At 40.3% G+C, this 15,669-nt stretch overlaps 3 protein-coding genes and 1 non-coding gene across 5 annotated transcripts; all 4 read right to left on the reverse strand.

Moving 5' to 3' along the window:
* Window positions 1-25: 25 nt before the first annotated feature.
* LOC104422589 lies at window positions 26-2,671 on the reverse strand. Its single transcript, XM_010034956.3, has 4 exons — window positions 2,242-2,671; window positions 1,457-1,510; window positions 861-920; window positions 26-380 (listed from the first exon to the last, which is right to left on the reverse strand). Exons 1-4 carry the CDS (start codon window positions 2,599-2,601, stop codon window positions 252-254), a joined length of 603 nt encoding a protein of 200 aa, XP_010033258.1. The 5' UTR covers window positions 2,602-2,671; the 3' UTR covers window positions 26-251.
* A 274-nt stretch (window positions 2,672-2,945) lies between these two features.
* On the reverse strand, window positions 2,946-3,048 carry LOC120289288. Its single transcript, XR_005547212.1, has one exon. It is a non-coding gene; the product is annotated as a U6 spliceosomal RNA (small nuclear RNA).
* Window positions 3,049-3,752: 704 nt separating this feature from the next.
* Window positions 3,753-6,272, reverse strand: LOC104422590 (ankyrin repeat domain-containing protein EMB506, chloroplastic). Its single transcript, XM_010034957.3, has 8 exons — window positions 5,766-6,272; window positions 5,591-5,670; window positions 5,314-5,412; window positions 5,136-5,234; window positions 4,934-5,032; window positions 4,739-4,837; window positions 4,277-4,400; window positions 3,753-4,177 (listed from the first exon to the last, which is right to left on the reverse strand). Exons 1-7 carry the CDS (start codon window positions 6,157-6,159, stop codon window positions 4,296-4,298), a joined length of 975 nt encoding a protein of 324 aa, XP_010033259.2. The 5' UTR covers window positions 6,160-6,272; the 3' UTR covers window positions 3,753-4,177; window positions 4,277-4,295.
* An 895-nt stretch (window positions 6,273-7,167) lies between these two features.
* Window positions 7,168-11,675, reverse strand: LOC104423888. 2 transcript variants are annotated; one of them, XM_039303597.1, is made up of 10 exons: window positions 11,497-11,673; window positions 11,181-11,319; window positions 10,219-10,377; window positions 9,642-9,725; window positions 8,998-9,093; window positions 8,589-8,681; window positions 8,367-8,510; window positions 7,817-7,924; window positions 7,647-7,698; window positions 7,168-7,544 (listed from the first exon to the last, which is right to left on the reverse strand). In XM_039303597.1, the coding sequence occupies exons 2-10, from the start codon at window positions 11,283-11,285 to the stop codon at window positions 7,510-7,512; spliced, it is 876 nt and encodes a 291-aa protein (XP_039159531.1). In that variant the 5' UTR covers window positions 11,286-11,319; window positions 11,497-11,673; the 3' UTR covers window positions 7,168-7,509. The 2 variants fall into 2 exon arrangements, with proteins under 2 accessions (XP_039159531.1, XP_018720091.2); XM_018864546.2 differs by having other exon boundaries at window positions 8,998-9,090; window positions 11,181-11,675.
* Window positions 11,676-15,669: the final 3,994 nt, after the last annotated feature.

The following is a 15,669-nucleotide window of genomic DNA, read 5'->3' on the forward strand; positions in this document are numbered from 1 at the left end:
GCCATTGAAGTTCATGCCAAGCAAGTGCATCACGGTCAAGTTCGCCTTGGTACAATGACCATTGTAAAATCAATGTACGCGAATCACATAATGATAGTAATTGGCCGTGTTAGGAACAGTTCTTTCAAGATATGAATTCTCCAACACTTTGAAACGACAACTACACATCTCAATTTCACGAGAGGCACATCAGGGGCCGAGAATCTCAGCAGAACTTGAAAGTTATGCCTAATGGTTCAGAGTTCCAAGATCTAGACAGGGACCTCCTCTTCCTCGTCGAAGCTCAAATTCAATGTTTGTAACTTGAATCCCGCGCCCTGTATGGTCTCGACCAAACTGGAAGCCACCCCCGTGGCTTGTATTGTAGTCTGTTTCGTCAACTGATCAGAAAGGACGAAATTGTCAAAACATAAGCGCTACAACATTCCTCTGGCCAAAAAGAATAAAGGCTCCATAACCATCCAATGTCCAAGAAAGATAAAAGAGAAGCACACGATTGAGCAAACTTAGAAAGATCGGGGTAGAAAGCTGTTGACATGAAGAACGTGGAGACAGGCCATGGTTGGCCCTTGCGCCTTAACATTTAAAATGTCTTCCATGGTTTGCAGGATACATTGCTGTCTCTACTCACAAATTAGACAGAACTCCTTATTAATTGGGGCCTGCTATGTTCTTATCCTAAGGCCATCCTTCTCAAAGGACAAATCCTCCAAGGCTTTGAGGTATTGCAGGATAAATCTAGCACTGTATATGTTTGCTTGGGGTCACTAATGCAGATGAGTTGAAATGCAGTAAAAGGTCCAAACCAAATGGAAAGCAAATACAAAACCATAATAAACACTTCAAGAGCCCATACTCACCTCAACACTGGCAATGCCCTCAACAACTTGAACCTTCAAAGTTGTAACGCCCTCAGCTCCCTAGAGGAGAAAAGAAATTGGACACATTAAAGCACAATAATAGTTTGAGTACACTACACTACCAGTTAAAGTTAGATAGCAGAGCACTTCATTTCAGACTTCCCCTACAATTGAAACCAGAGAAGAGAGGCCATGTATAAGACCATATTACCCAGTCAACCAAGAAAAAAACAATTCATAAATCCAATAAAAGTCAGGAATATGTCAAAATTTGTAACAAAAGACCAAAGAAAAAGAAAAGGAAAATGAGGTCAAAGCTACAGAGCAGCTTCTCTCACACTTGGAAATAAGTATGAGACGTTTCTATGGGTTTAATGAGTTGTGAATCGGACTTGGGTATTCCACCCCAGGCAGTCAATAAGATCTTGTCTTTTACAGTGAACGTGGCTGCCTGATGTCGTGGTTACTTGTATTACTAATAGCAACTTGTCAACTTCTCTATCAAAAGACAGGTAATTGACTGTCACACCACACTCAGAGTATTTACGCCATGAGATGAGAGAAACACAAATGGAAGTTAAACTAAGTGGGTCTACCTCCAATGCAGTTGTTACCGCCGGGATGGCTGCTTCGCTCATTGTACCCTCTGCCTACAGAAATAAGAAAGAAAATATTAGAAAACATCAACCTCTTAAATGAACAGTCGAGGCTCAACATGCTGTCATAACAAGACTAGCATAGACACCCCCACAGCACATACATATATTCACCATGCAAGAGTTTAAAGATCAAAATCATGCCAAAACTTCTCAGCGAAACAACATTGATTGTTTAACCTATAGAAAGAGGCCTCTTGTTAGATTATAAAGCTCCCCGATCCCTTTCCTCATCTTTGATCCGCTTGAACAGTATAAAGGTCCAGTTCTTTCGAATCCAATAAAAGAAAATAGGTCAACAATTTCCCCTTTAATTGCTGGCACTCGTTAACGAAGTCCTTCTTTATTATAAATTTCACAACCTCTTTCTTTTCATTCTTCAGAGAAGGGCTTGATCTTCCTTTGTTTCATTTCTTTTCTTCTTTTCTCAGTTCCTGATATATAAGGCATTCTACAACAACATCTAGAGCTAACTCCAGCACTGTACAAACGCCAATGCCAGCACTCGACTATTAATGATCTAACCTCAACAGAGCAATGCACATAGCAATTCAACAACACATCATCCACTTGCTGCAAGAGAAAGGGAAGGGTACACAACCCCCCCACAACCACACTCGCAAACAAATTACAAACCCACAAGCACTTCAACAACAAAGACAAAGACTAACAGAGCATAAGCAAATTCACATCAAGAACCAAATGGGTCCTCCTCGTCGGCGTACCTGAAAGAACATGGTCAGAGTGTCGGAGGGCGAGACCGGGACCGAGACCGTCTGCTGCTCAGCTGCCGACGAAGAGGAAGCAGAAGAATCAGAAGCAGAAGCATCTTCTTCGACTTGCGCCTCCGCGACCGCCTCCGCCACCGGAACTTCCTCTTCCTCCGACGACCTCACCACCCTCGTCCAGCGACTCCGGTGCCGACTTCGCTCGCCCGACGACAAGCGGCTGGTGGAAACGACCTCCTTCCGGGCTTGAAACTGAAGGCTCTGCGCGCGGATGCCGAAAAGCCATCTGGGATTTCTTCGAGATGCCGCGGGGTTGACGATGGAGTGGGGAGCGACGAAGGCCGAGACGCTGGCCATCGTTTTGTCGATGCAGAGAACTCCGAAAGCAAGAAAATTTATCTCCGAAACTGGCGAAGCGCAAGTGTTATCTTCTGAAGAAGAAGCTCCGTGCTGCGGTCTCCAATCCGAATACCCGACCCAGATGGACCCGGGTCGGGTCTTCTGTATCCGACCCGAGTTGCTGGGAGTTGGAGGGTATTTTTGTCATGATGAGTTGGACGACAGGGGCAAGGTGGTAAGAGAGTTTAGATCAAAAAACGACAGTGCAAGCCCAGTTCGGTAATTGCGCGGCTCAAGGGCAAAAGGATAAAAACAAATTTGGACCAGTTCTTGATTTGCGCAACTCAGGGCAAAAGGACAAAAAAAATTTGGACCATTTCTCGATTTGTGCGTGTCATCCTTGCGCAGGGGCCATGCTAATCTTCTCTGTATCGTTCCAATTTTATCAGATGTCTCCGAAGAGACAACCTTATGCTGTTTCTCATCATAATATAAACTAACAGTTTACATGATCTCTAAGCGATGTGGGACTGAAGGAACACTGGACCGACATAACAAACTCCCATCAAAGAGCAAGTTGACTGACTAGGACTAATTGGGTGATACAACTAATCATCTCCCATCTCAATTGACAAGATTGATGATTACACAGCTGAAATAATTAAAAGGCTCTCATTCATTTGGGAAAAACTAAAGAAAAACTTATTGCGAACATCTTTCAAATCACCGATTGGCTTATCTTACTTAATCTTTCGTAAAAGCTCACACAATCCTTTTTGCTCATCAAATTATTTCGCATTCATTCTGCTTGAATACGGTTAAATTAATAAATACATGGTCGGCACAAACAAGTCTTAATTTGTTCACAAGGGTCACTCCTTGTGCGCATCAAAATTATACTCAACACTACGCATTCTATCTCTCATATTTTGCACCCTCCATTTGCTTCTCTAACTTAATTATTTGAAGGAAACACTCGTTGTTGTTCGCGGAAAGATCATTATAGGTTGCATAATGCTTTCCTGGAAATATGAGTTACACGACCATGGAATGTCAAGTATAACTATGTCGACATCGTTATGGGATTATCACGACAAGACCCTAGGAGTTCCGTTCACAAATCAGCATTCTACACACCGAGTTCAAGTTACAGGGGACAAGGCGGAAAATGAAGAAAGAGAAGAAAGCGCATAAATTATACCCGCGAACCAAAATTCCGCCAGGATGAACACAACTTTTTACCCTGGAGAACCTCATATTCAGTAAAGCTTAAATAGCTGATAGCTAACCTCTGATTGCACCCCACATTGTAGCCCACGACTATATATGGAACAGAGAAAGACCAGTTATACATCAGCTTCCTAAGTTTCAAAACCAGCAGCCCCACGTATTACTCATCTAATGTAGGAGCAGCAAATGTTCAGAATCAGTAGCACTTCGCATACGTAGATAGGATGCGGTCCAAGTTAAAGACCCACATTCCAAGTATCATCTCTCGCTTCCAATTTTTTATCTATATCAGTGCACAATGCACAAGCCAATCCTGTATCGCTCCTTGCCCTTGGAATCATGTTTTCTTGGGATCCAATCCAATCTGAGATGAAATCCGAGATGATGCCATTCCCAATAGAGCACAGAGAAAAATGCAAACTTTTCATAAAACTACCACACCAGATGAATACTTATGACTTACCTTCAACTTGTGTTGCCCATCAAAAATCTTGATTAGCCAGTACAAGCTTCAACAACTTGGCGAGATCATATGACTTGAAGTCTTTGCCATAACATAGACTTAAATCTAGAGGCGTTTTTCCATCCTGAAACAAATTAGCCAAGAACTACATTACAATAGGAGAGAACAGATTTAATCTTTAACTCCTGGCAAGTTACCAAAATCAATCATGAACAGATACTGACAGTAAGATGTAAAGCTACCATATAGTCTGCTTTCTTTTATTATTATTATTATTTTTTTTGGTGTAAATATGTGAAATTCTTCTTTTTTTATTCATCAACAATATATGCATGATCAAATACATCACAGGCTTGAAGCCCCAAGAATTAACTTAAAGTACCAAAGTAGACCCATAAAAGAGGCAACCTTTTGGCAAGTCACTAGTTCATCTACATATTGTTGGAGAGTTTATCAGAATACCTTAGTTCTTCTGGTTTTATCAGCTCCATTGACCAACAAAATTTTTGCAATATCCCTATTTCTACTCTGCATAGAGATGTGCAGCGGAGTCCATCCTTCCTGTAAAAAGAAACAGAGCGTCAAAAGGATTCATAAAGATTCATATTCACCAAGAAGAAGACTTGAGTACACAAAAGAAAGGTAAGCCATACTCACATTATCTGCAACATTAACATCAACCTTGTACTTGATTAGTAGCTTCACAGTTTGCTTGGCACTTACCTGAACAGCGTAATGAAGCAGGGTAGCACCATCCTACCACAAAATCAATAAGTAAGACCACCGTTGCATCAGAACACATAAGTAAAAGGCAGGGAACTGTTACAGAGATTCAGAACAATGAAATGAAGTCACGCACCCGATCTCTAACATGAGGATCAGCACCTTTCCTCAGCAGATGACTAATTACAGCCTCCTTTTTCCCAATTATTGCCTTGTGCAGAGCAGTAAGACCATACTGCAGATGTAAACCGTCGAGTGTCAATCTGAGGGGAAGAAACGTGGAGGAAACAAACCAGGAAGCTCCTAAAACTTGCCTCATCAACAGTATCAATATCAAGACCATTTTCAAGCAGCTTGTCCATGAAATGTATCTGTCCGGCTAGCGCAAAGGTATGGAGGGGGTTCCATTTTGACTGAGAACACGAAATGGAAACTAGCTAAGACATAGACCGTTATGCCAATTGTACTGGATCAAGACAGGAAGATGTAAAACTTAAACTAGGAGAATTCAAACAGCTTAAACGGCCAATGCAGCGCCAAAGAGATAAGCTGCCGATGAAAAGAACTCGAACCCGAGCGCATAATTTTTACCGTCGATATCTTTGCCAAATTAGGAGTGGGATTGTCACGCAGAACAGCTGTTTCCTCTGGTCCTAAGAGCTGTTCAACCTCTGCAACGGCAAATCGAACACGAAAATGATCATCGCGTCCTCACGAGAAGATGATGAAACCGGGAAAAAAAAGAAAACAGAGAGAACCCTTATACCTTTCACCAGTTCCTCCTCGTAATTGTCCGCCGAAGACACACCATCGCCGGAAGCACGGCCCACGACGCCGTCCCCGTCCTGTTCCCAGTCGCTCTCGAAGTCCAAGCCGTCCCCCTCGCTCCCATCTCCTTCTTCCTCGTCGTCGTAGTCGCTGCCGCTTCCGTCGTCGGGGTCTTCCCAGACGCCCCGTTGCCGGGTCTTGGAGGAAGGAGCTCTCTTGAACGCGTGCGTGATTGACGCGATGGAATGCGAGCGCCCTCTTGTTGTTGGTGCTGCGAAAGATGAGGTTTTGGAGGTAGCGGAGGTGAATTTCGAACGGAGAGTGGGAGCACATGGAGGCGGGAGATGTCTGTAGTCCAGGAAGGACGGTATGGAAAGCCAAGAAGCCGCCATTGTTGTTTGGTTTCTAACTGTTCGACAAAATGTCGCAGATAAAAGAGAAAGCGCTGTGCTTTCCTGGCGCGACACAACAGAATTCGTACTACGTTACGTGAATAAATACGGTCGTTTTGTTTCATGAAAAACACGACTCATCTTTGAACTTTTTAATATTTGGACGATAAAAAATGAATCATTAGGAGTTTTTTACATGGGCTGAAAATAATAAGTTTAGATCAAGAAAACAACTTCTTTTTTTGATAAAAAGAAAATCATTTTCCTTATTTTTTGATATGTGTCCAAATGAGAAAATATATATATTCCTATTTTTTATCAATTATTTTCCTAATAAGTCTCATCTATCTCTTTTTTTTTGTCTAAACTTTGTCGACCATCTCCTGAATATAGTTTGCTCATGTTTTTCTACGTTCTTGAAAACACCAACGTATGCTGTATCTTACGAATATGACTTCATGATTCCTTTCCTAATTTCTTTGCAATTCTTGTTATTTTAATAAATTACAGAATAAACAAAAAATGTGGATTCTAGTTTGTTAGTCTTTACATGTCATTTTTTAAGGATATAGGCATGTTCTAGTGGATTGACTTGTCTTCAAGTACCATAAACAAATTTTCTCCACTAGTTTTGGCACAAACAAGGACCAAAAAAAGGTACTTTCTTTCAAACTGAATTTCTCACAAAACAATTTCCACTTTTTCAGTAAAACCAACAGACTCGTTTTTCTAAGTAAAAAGAAAATGAAAAAGTCGTGTAACTGTTTTCATTTCATTCTGTTTTCTCATTTAGGCTTTTTTTTTCCCAAAAACCAAAATTCATTGTTTTGAATCAGAACTCTTTCGATTTCCTCGTTATGGCTGTCGCGAGCGCTGGTCCAAACTTCAACGGCGCTGATTCTTGGCACAGCATGCATGCTTATCCATTCTAAGCTAACATCAGTAGTCATCATCCTCACTTAAGCTTAGTTAACTTGGTTTCAGACATCACTTCAAAGAACGATCAACTGAAGCATGGGAAGCACTGGTTATTTCCTCCATCAAGCAATTTCAATTGGTCCAACATGATTCTCCACTTCAGAAATCAACAACTGGGTTTTCACTGCCCATTAACATAACCTCGAGCAAAAGAATAGCTGCAGCATAGTTTCAGAGGAAATTGGCAGTATGCATAATTCGTATGTTAGTACCCTTCTTGTCGACACATGTTAATGCAGCTCTTTTCCTGTAGCAATGCAAGTCCCAAGCAAAGAGTGCAACTCTCTCTCTCTCTCTCTCTCTCTCTCTCTCTCTCTCTTCCAGAACAATCTGAGGGCACAACAGGAAGCAGCTGACGGCTCCATGCTCGAGCTATTGCTGTCCACACTCCCCTTCAACTTGACCATCTGCCAATCAACAGAAAATGCAATTTAAGTTACTGTCAAGATCGATATCTGACACCCCATCAACCGGAGTCATCATAATCTCAAGAGAGAAGAAAGCTGAACCCTTGAGAGCGATAGCTAGATTCGCCTGGGCATCGGCTTCGGAGTTGAATTCCTAGAAAATGGAAAGAGAGCTTTTTCAAGATTAAATCCAAGAAAGGTTGTTTATGCACAAAATCCTAGAGTGGAGATAAACATTCAAAAACATGAGGGGGAAAGATTAGTGTTTGTACCCTACGAACATGATCGATCTGAAAAGTAGTAAACCTGTCCTTGAGCTCTTTGGCCACCTGACACAAGTCGGCCATATTCTGGTTCTTTAGTTTCCATTTTCCTTGAATCTGTTGCATAGGCATTTCTTTAAGGAAAAACAGCGTAATAAAATATATAACTCAAGAGAATAGCAGGCAAGAGAAGCCAAGCATCCAAAGTGCTCAAGCAAGACTACTAAGAGAAATTGCTGTCGTGCAAACAAATTTATAAGCAAATTCACTAACAAGCATCAAGCATGTCGACCTACATGCCTAGCAGTTGCTCAAGCATATTCAATATACAAGGTACTTCAGGAGCTCACTGATCCAAAGTCTCAGCACATAGAGAAAGCATTCTAAGAGCGAATATCATAACAATTCAAAAGAAATGGAACCAACTTACAATTACACTTCTCACAAAGAAAAAGATCATACAAGTAGTCCAGAAAAAAATTTATTGAAAAAAAAATTAAAATATAAACACCACAGTATATAGGTCAAGGATGAAAGGACATCAAATAAAATGACAAACCTGCATACAGACAAGCATTGAGTCCCCACGGACTTGAATTTTCTTAAACCCTTTCTGTAAAGCTTGTCTCAATCCCATAATTAGAGCCCGATATTCAGCAACGTTATTAGTTGCAATTCCCACACCTTCACGCAATCGCCAAACCTACCAAAAACTCAGGCTCCAGAGTAGTAATTTTAAAAGCAAGGCATAAAAGATTGGGCGATCCATGTGATTGCATACCGAACTCCCATCATCAGCACGCAGGATAGCTCCCGCACCAGCCGGTCCAGGGTTTCCTTTCGAAGCTCCATCAAATTCTAGTGAGCAAGAGCTCTGCTTGGGAACAGCAGAGAGGGGGAGAGATAATTTATTAGCCATGAGGCAAAGATACAGCAAATATAAGTTTTTAAAAATACATGATAGATACAAAAACAACACAAAATAAATATTAAAGTTAAGATTTAATTCTAAAATGGCTAGAATATTTCTGAAACATGAAATTTTCCCAAGCAGAACTTACTGTTCAACTTTTTATTTTCAGATCAAAGGAACAATTGATCCAAAAACAACAGCGACACTCTTGCCATCCAGGCTTTAAAAAATTTAATAAATGATGACAAGATATGCATGAGAGAAGTCTGTCACCCACACAATTGGAAGATGCTGGCTGACTTGCAGTACCATCATTTAACTTCAAATGTTTGCTCTGATGATTGATCAAAGCTGAAGTTGGTCCAACCGCCTGCTGTTAGACAAACAAGAAATAAATCAACCAAGCTACTAAGCACACAATCAACCCAAACAGTGAGGATCAGGACAAGTATGTTGAGCTTCCCATTTTTAATGACAAACAATATGGGAAGTTCAGACTCCAAAACAACAAACATAACGTACCCTTGCAACAAAAATCCAGAAACACAATGAATAAGGCTTACCAGCCAGGCTCTTATCAAAAAGAATAATGCCAACAAGATTCATAAGGAAACTAGTTCCCATTGTTAATGATATACAGTGATCAAGAGATGAACATAGGGATCAAACTCTAGGATATAGGGGCAATAATTTGAGTATCAGTCCTGATATTCCAGCCTAGCTTCCGCTTGATCTGTTAACTGTCAAGCAATGTGTTCTTACAAAATATGCAGCTTCTCAAATAATTATTTTCCATCGATAGGCTTGAAATTTTAGTAATCCCTCTAAACTACTGCAACTCCATGTGACACCAAACATCAAAATTTTTAGACACTGACTGAAATGTCTAAAAAAAAAAATTTGATAAACATTTTAACACACCTTATGGTCCCACTGAAGTGCTTCCACTGATCTCTTTGTAGGCAGTGCCTTGTTCAATGATGCTCCTCTTGTAGAGGCTGGTTGCTGAAGGAAAATAATGTTGCAGTACCAAATTAATCAAGGAAGAAGAAATAGTAAGATTCCATCATATCTCCTTTCAGTGAGCTGACAAACAGTGCTCTCTACTAGTATTGGGCATTGATGAATTCACATCCTAAAAAACCACACAAGCAAAAGATTCTTAGTCTTGGACCTTGGTATCATAGTCTGTCAATAGTACCAGGCATTTTAGGTCTTAGAATCAGATTAAGATACTACCAATGCTGTAAGCAATCACCTAGCCTAATCAAACAAATAAAAGCTTCCCTCCATTATGGGAGAGCCTGAAGATGAATAAGTCGAAAAGAGAAGTGAAAGACAGACAAGCGGCAACCTAATTTAACTTATTAACAACAGTCAAACCACCAAATTTAACTGAAATTTGACACCTCTACCAATTAGACTAAAGAAAAGATATCATCCCCACAATGAAGCACTTCAAATTACTAAGAAGCACTGACAATTTTTGCTATCTAACCTGAAATGGGCAAGGAACAAGTTCCCCAAAAATATCATTTTTCAAGTCGGCAGCACTAATGGTATAAGAAGCATTCTTAAGACCATGTGACTTGAGATGTTCCTCTGCCTCCTCTGCTAGACCATGGCCCTTATACACACTCACGGATGGAGAATGTACCTACGAGGAGGAGGAAAAGATCTCATTTAAACAACAGGCCAAATCATTGTTATGCCATAGCACAAGATATTGATCATTCCACATATCTTTGGAGCAGGGCAACCATGCAAGACTAAGCTCTCACAAGAATACAATAAAAAAACAGGAGCACAATGAAATCTTGCAGATGGCAGAACTAAGTCAATGAGAGGTTGATCGTTTGATCACCGTAGAGGATAATGCCCAGCCAGATTAGAGACACATCAATGGTGAGCTCACGATGTCTTAAAACACAAGCAAAGATTTCTAGAACTGGAGCCAAATCAAGGACATAAGCAATTAGATTGTTCGACTATACTGCATCTTCAACCAGACTCAATGATCCTAAGATCAAGCACAACATATTACAATATGCACCCAGACTGCGGCCTGCACAAACTATAACCTGAGAAACTTCAACCCCATAGATGCAGGGTTAATGTGCCGAAATGTTTCCGGCCCTTTTTTTATCGGTGGACCGCCATCACCAGCCGGGAAACACCATACGACTGCTAAATGCAGGAGATCACACCAGAGGCACTCTATACTCTAGGAACATACAAGTAATGCGTCATCAAATGGAATTAAACCGAAACTATTCATCCCTTAAGCACACGCATCAAGGGCAGTTTTTCCTTGTTTAAGAGGCCTAAATTCAAATGGGTATCTGATAAAATACATAAATAAAGCTCAATACATGAATATAACTCTAAAGCGACGGACTTCACACGAGACTACACGGCAAGCAATGGGAACTTGTAAGTCAGCATGAAAGAGAAATTTACAGAAGACCCGGCTTGAGCCTGGCAATCCTTCAGAGTCTTGTAAATTCCAATCAAATCCCCCTTCCTCACGACGTAAAACGCGTCCGCGCCTCCCTTTTTCGACATCGCTCGGCGTAACAAGCTTCAGCTCCGGCGGCAACTGCGGCGAGCGGAAAGACAACTCGCGATCATGCAGTTGTAAAATATAAGAATAATTATACGAACAGCTTCGGTTTCGGCGGGTGCAGAAGCCCTAGCAAGACGAACGAAACCGAACAAAGAAAGAAGAGAGAAATCTCGACGGAGAAGGAGGCGAGCGATTAGGGAGAACTCGGACCGAGCGCGGCGACAAGCGGCGACGGCGGCTTTTTTTCGGTTCCGGCCGTCGTCGGCAGTCGGGATCGGCTTTAGAGCGATGCCGGCCAAGCGTTTTTCCAAATCGGCGATTAATTTATTGCGAAATAAGATGATTTGATATGTGAAATGAAAAGGTAGTAATTCGATTCTATGGTCTAAAGGACTTTCTTTTTAGTAACAAATCACGATCGTCGGAGAAATATTTAAGTACCTTTGTACATTTATTCTTTGGCCTTTTCCTTCGGGGCGTGGGTTTTGCAAAAGGATCCATCTCATCAGGAAAATTTATACATTAAGAAGATTGGCAAAAAGATCCCAAAAACAATTAACATAGTTGTCTTTGTAATAATAGACATAATATCCATCATCGTCAAAGTGTCGAACAAGTATTTTTGGATCTGGCTCGTAAATTGATTGAAGAATACAACACTGGAAGATGAACTTTCTTCCTTTTCCTTGCCAAATTTGATGGTTCGATCATGAAGAGAGTTTGGAAGATAGAAGAACTTTTTTCATTTTCCTTGCCAAATTTGATGGAAACAGTTTCATCTCTTTTTTCGAACGAACTCAGAATCCATAGACTAGAAAGGCTTGTTATGCTGATGTAGCTTTTCATAGTTGGTGATCCAAATCTCTAAAATGAGCTTGGCCAACGTATCCTTCGGGATCTGTCTTAGAACATGGATGCATGATGCATGATCATTCTGCATGGAGATAAACAAGACGTCTTCATTACCATTGTTGAAGTTGAGGTCAAGAGCATGATTTTGCACTCGATAAACCATCTGGTAATGTAGGGTTGCAGCTATAGAGTCAGCAGTTTGAGAGACTTCAGTGAGCTATACTTGGACTTTTAAGAAATAAAGTAGTTGGGGATCTGAAAGAGCTATGTTAAAGTTTGGATACAAAGTCACAAAGACTGTTCCGATATTCAAAGTAGTTTGGACAGTATCGATGCAAGCATACTGCTATTATAAAAACTTGGTATCCAACAACGCAATTCTTGCCACAACTAGCAAACCTTTACGACCATGAAAAATAAGAACAAGATGAACAGCGCCATAATGGACATGAGTGTATCCCTATTGAGCCTATTGTCTAGGGAATTTTGGAGGGATATGAAGAGTAACAAAATACTCATTTTCAGTAGCAGGAATGGGATGTTGGTCGAATTTGAAGGACTGGACGTACTCCTTTACTTGCTTTGGGGTTTGATGAATAAGCTGGCGGATGGAGTGGATAGGTGAGAATGACGAGTTGGGTTTAGCAAAGGCGGAGTAAGGATTCATGAGAGGAAGTTGAGTTTCTAAGATCTTGGTTTCATCACTAAGAGAGACTTCATAGAGATAATCTATCTTAGAGGCATTGGAAACACGAAATTCTAGAGGGGTTAAAGATGAAGGAGAAGGAGCAAGAGAAACGAGTGCTTTGAGAATTTCTGGTTTTGTAGACATGATGTGAGGGGATCTTCTCAGCACTTGATTCACCTATCAAGCGTGTGGAATGAATAACATTACAAACGAAACCATGGCTCCGTTACCATGATGATAACTTTCCCCCTCTTATCAGAGAAAGTTCTAAACTCTCGTTTCTCGCTTCAGAGGAATTCATTAATCCACAAGGCAGATATGACCATGTTCCTAAGATAGCTGCCCCTACTGATGTGGATGAACATGGAAGACGGAAAAGAACTCATGTTGTTGAAACTGTTCTAAATTGGCAATCGGAGACTCTGTTAGCACAAAACAATGCTTTCAAAGCAATCGATTCCAAAATTGGAAATGTGCAACAAGATCTTCGCAAGTATGATGAGACCACCAAGAAAATTATTTCTGAATTCCAGAAGAGGCTAAATGTCTTAGAATCAGGACAACATCTAGGGTATCATCATCTAGAGAGCCCGAAGCCAGAGATAGAAAAACTCAAGAGGCAAATCCAACTCCTTGAAGAATGAAGGTTCAGACTTTTCGATCCCTTCGCAACTACTGTCAGAACTGGGTATTTGCCTTCACCATCCCAAATGTCCATTTTTTCTACCATCCCAGAAGATTCTTTCAGAAAAGAACCAAATATGGCAGAATTACGAGATCGTATCAAAAAGTTGCAAAAGACAAAGGAAAAGAAAAGATGCCTATAGAATCAAGTTCGATTATTATAAAAGAAAGGCCAGATCAGATGATGTTATCCAATCCATTAGAATCTTTTCTAAAGGATTTGGGTACTCATGAACCTGACCTTGTTATCCAACAGCCTAATCCTACCATTCCAAAAAATCAAATTCCGTTCCCAGATGAACAAATTTCTCCTAGCATCTTTGAGATTCAATATCCCTTTCGTCCTCTTCATCCTTCTCGATTCCTACTATTGATTCCCTCCCTATTGAGCCAAACACTTCATCAATATTCATGGCCGATCCTCCAGATCATGAGATGGAATCAAACTATTCTGAGCCAGAAAATGTTCAAACAGACAATCCCGGACGGCATGTGTCCATGGCATCAAAACAGTTTTTCACCATTGATGATATTCCTTATCACAATGGCCAAAAAGACTTGAAGAATTTCATACTTGATTGAATACTCAGTCCATCACCAACCATGATATGAATGATGTCCTTTACAACTTTGTTACAAGGTTCTCAAGAAGCATCAAACTTTGGTGGAAATCAGTTTCAGAACAAGATCAAATTCATTTTCTGATGTCACCTGATTTCGGCCATGCCATCACCATCTTATATTATGTCTTTGTGGGAAAACCCACTGACCTCATAGAAATGAAAAGAAGAGAATTTTTTGAAAGGAAATGTTGCTCCCTCCAGAAGAAATATCTTGATAAGCATTATCGAATAATGCTTAAGCTTTTCTATCAAATTGGAGCTGATCCAAATCTAAAACATGTTCTCCTAACTTCCATCCTTAAAGAATTATCCCAGATGGTTGAAAGATTTTTCTTTGGAAGATAAAGGAGAATACAAGATATTCCCTTGGGAGAAATACAGCAAGAAATCCATTTATACCTTGAAGAACTGTGCTTAAAACGCCAGATGGTTCATACCTACATCACAGATGACAAAAGTCTCGAGATAGCTTGCTCTCGCTAGTAGTTAAAGATCAAATGTTCAAAACAAGCATGTGATGGTACTTGTGGAAAGTTTTCTCAAAAGAAGAAACATTTTAAAAAGTTATGGATGAAGAAGTCCAAACATGGCCCCAAGAACTTCTAGAAAAAGAAGAAATGGCGATACTTACACAAAAGGAATGATCGCACAAGCCATAAGAAATCAAACTGTTGCTTCATTTGCAATCAAAAAGGACATTTTGCCAAAAATTATCCCCAAGCTATAAAAGGTCAAAATCGTCTAATTCATCACATTGAGAATGAAACAAGTATTTCTCTTGAAAATGATGATATTGAATCATTATTCTCTGCTGATGAAGAGCCATCTGAACAAACTCTTTGTGTCATTCCCTCTTACCAAACTTTCAGTAAGACTGAGTCAGACTCAGAGTCTGAAGACATCTTTCACATATCCCCCACATTTTCAGAACCAAGCCTTTATATATTTTCAAGCCAAATTTACTGTCCCCATTTTCCTATAAAAATCCTCACTTTGAAGTTTGCCAAATCTATCACTGTTATTGCTCTCATTGATACCGAAGCAAATTGTTCAATACTGGATACCAAAGTTCTTCCTGAAGAATATTGGACTCCTTATGTCCGATATTTCAATTCTGCTTCGGGAGACATTTTCTCCACAAATGTCAGGATCACTCCAGTAACTGTCCAGTTCTTTCCTCAGTGTTCCATAACCACAAAGATTTTTTAATCAAGTCTCCCCAATAAAGACCTGATAATTGGGTGGGACATCATGACTCAAATCTCTCAACTCCGTATCATTCATGGAAAATGTCTTAGGTATAAAGACCAATTCTCCGAGTTCGTCAATATTAAGAGACTCTTTTCCATTCAGATGAGTCTATTAGATCCGATCATGCAAAAATTGTTAGAATTTTGTTCGGAATCCCATTCAGAATTTACTCAAAAGTGTTCCCATCCTTTATGGGAAAATTCAGAGTTCTTTGTTTGCCTTTCTTTCAAGAAGAATGAAGATATAAATCCAACCAAGGTGAGTCACATGGGAATGAAGCCAGAA

The sequence above is a fragment of the Eucalyptus grandis genome, chromosome 10, assembly GCF_016545825.1.
Source record: "Eucalyptus grandis isolate ANBG69807.140 chromosome 10, ASM1654582v1, whole genome shotgun sequence".
Classification (NCBI taxonomy): domain Eukaryota; kingdom Viridiplantae; phylum Streptophyta; class Magnoliopsida; order Myrtales; family Myrtaceae; genus Eucalyptus; species Eucalyptus grandis.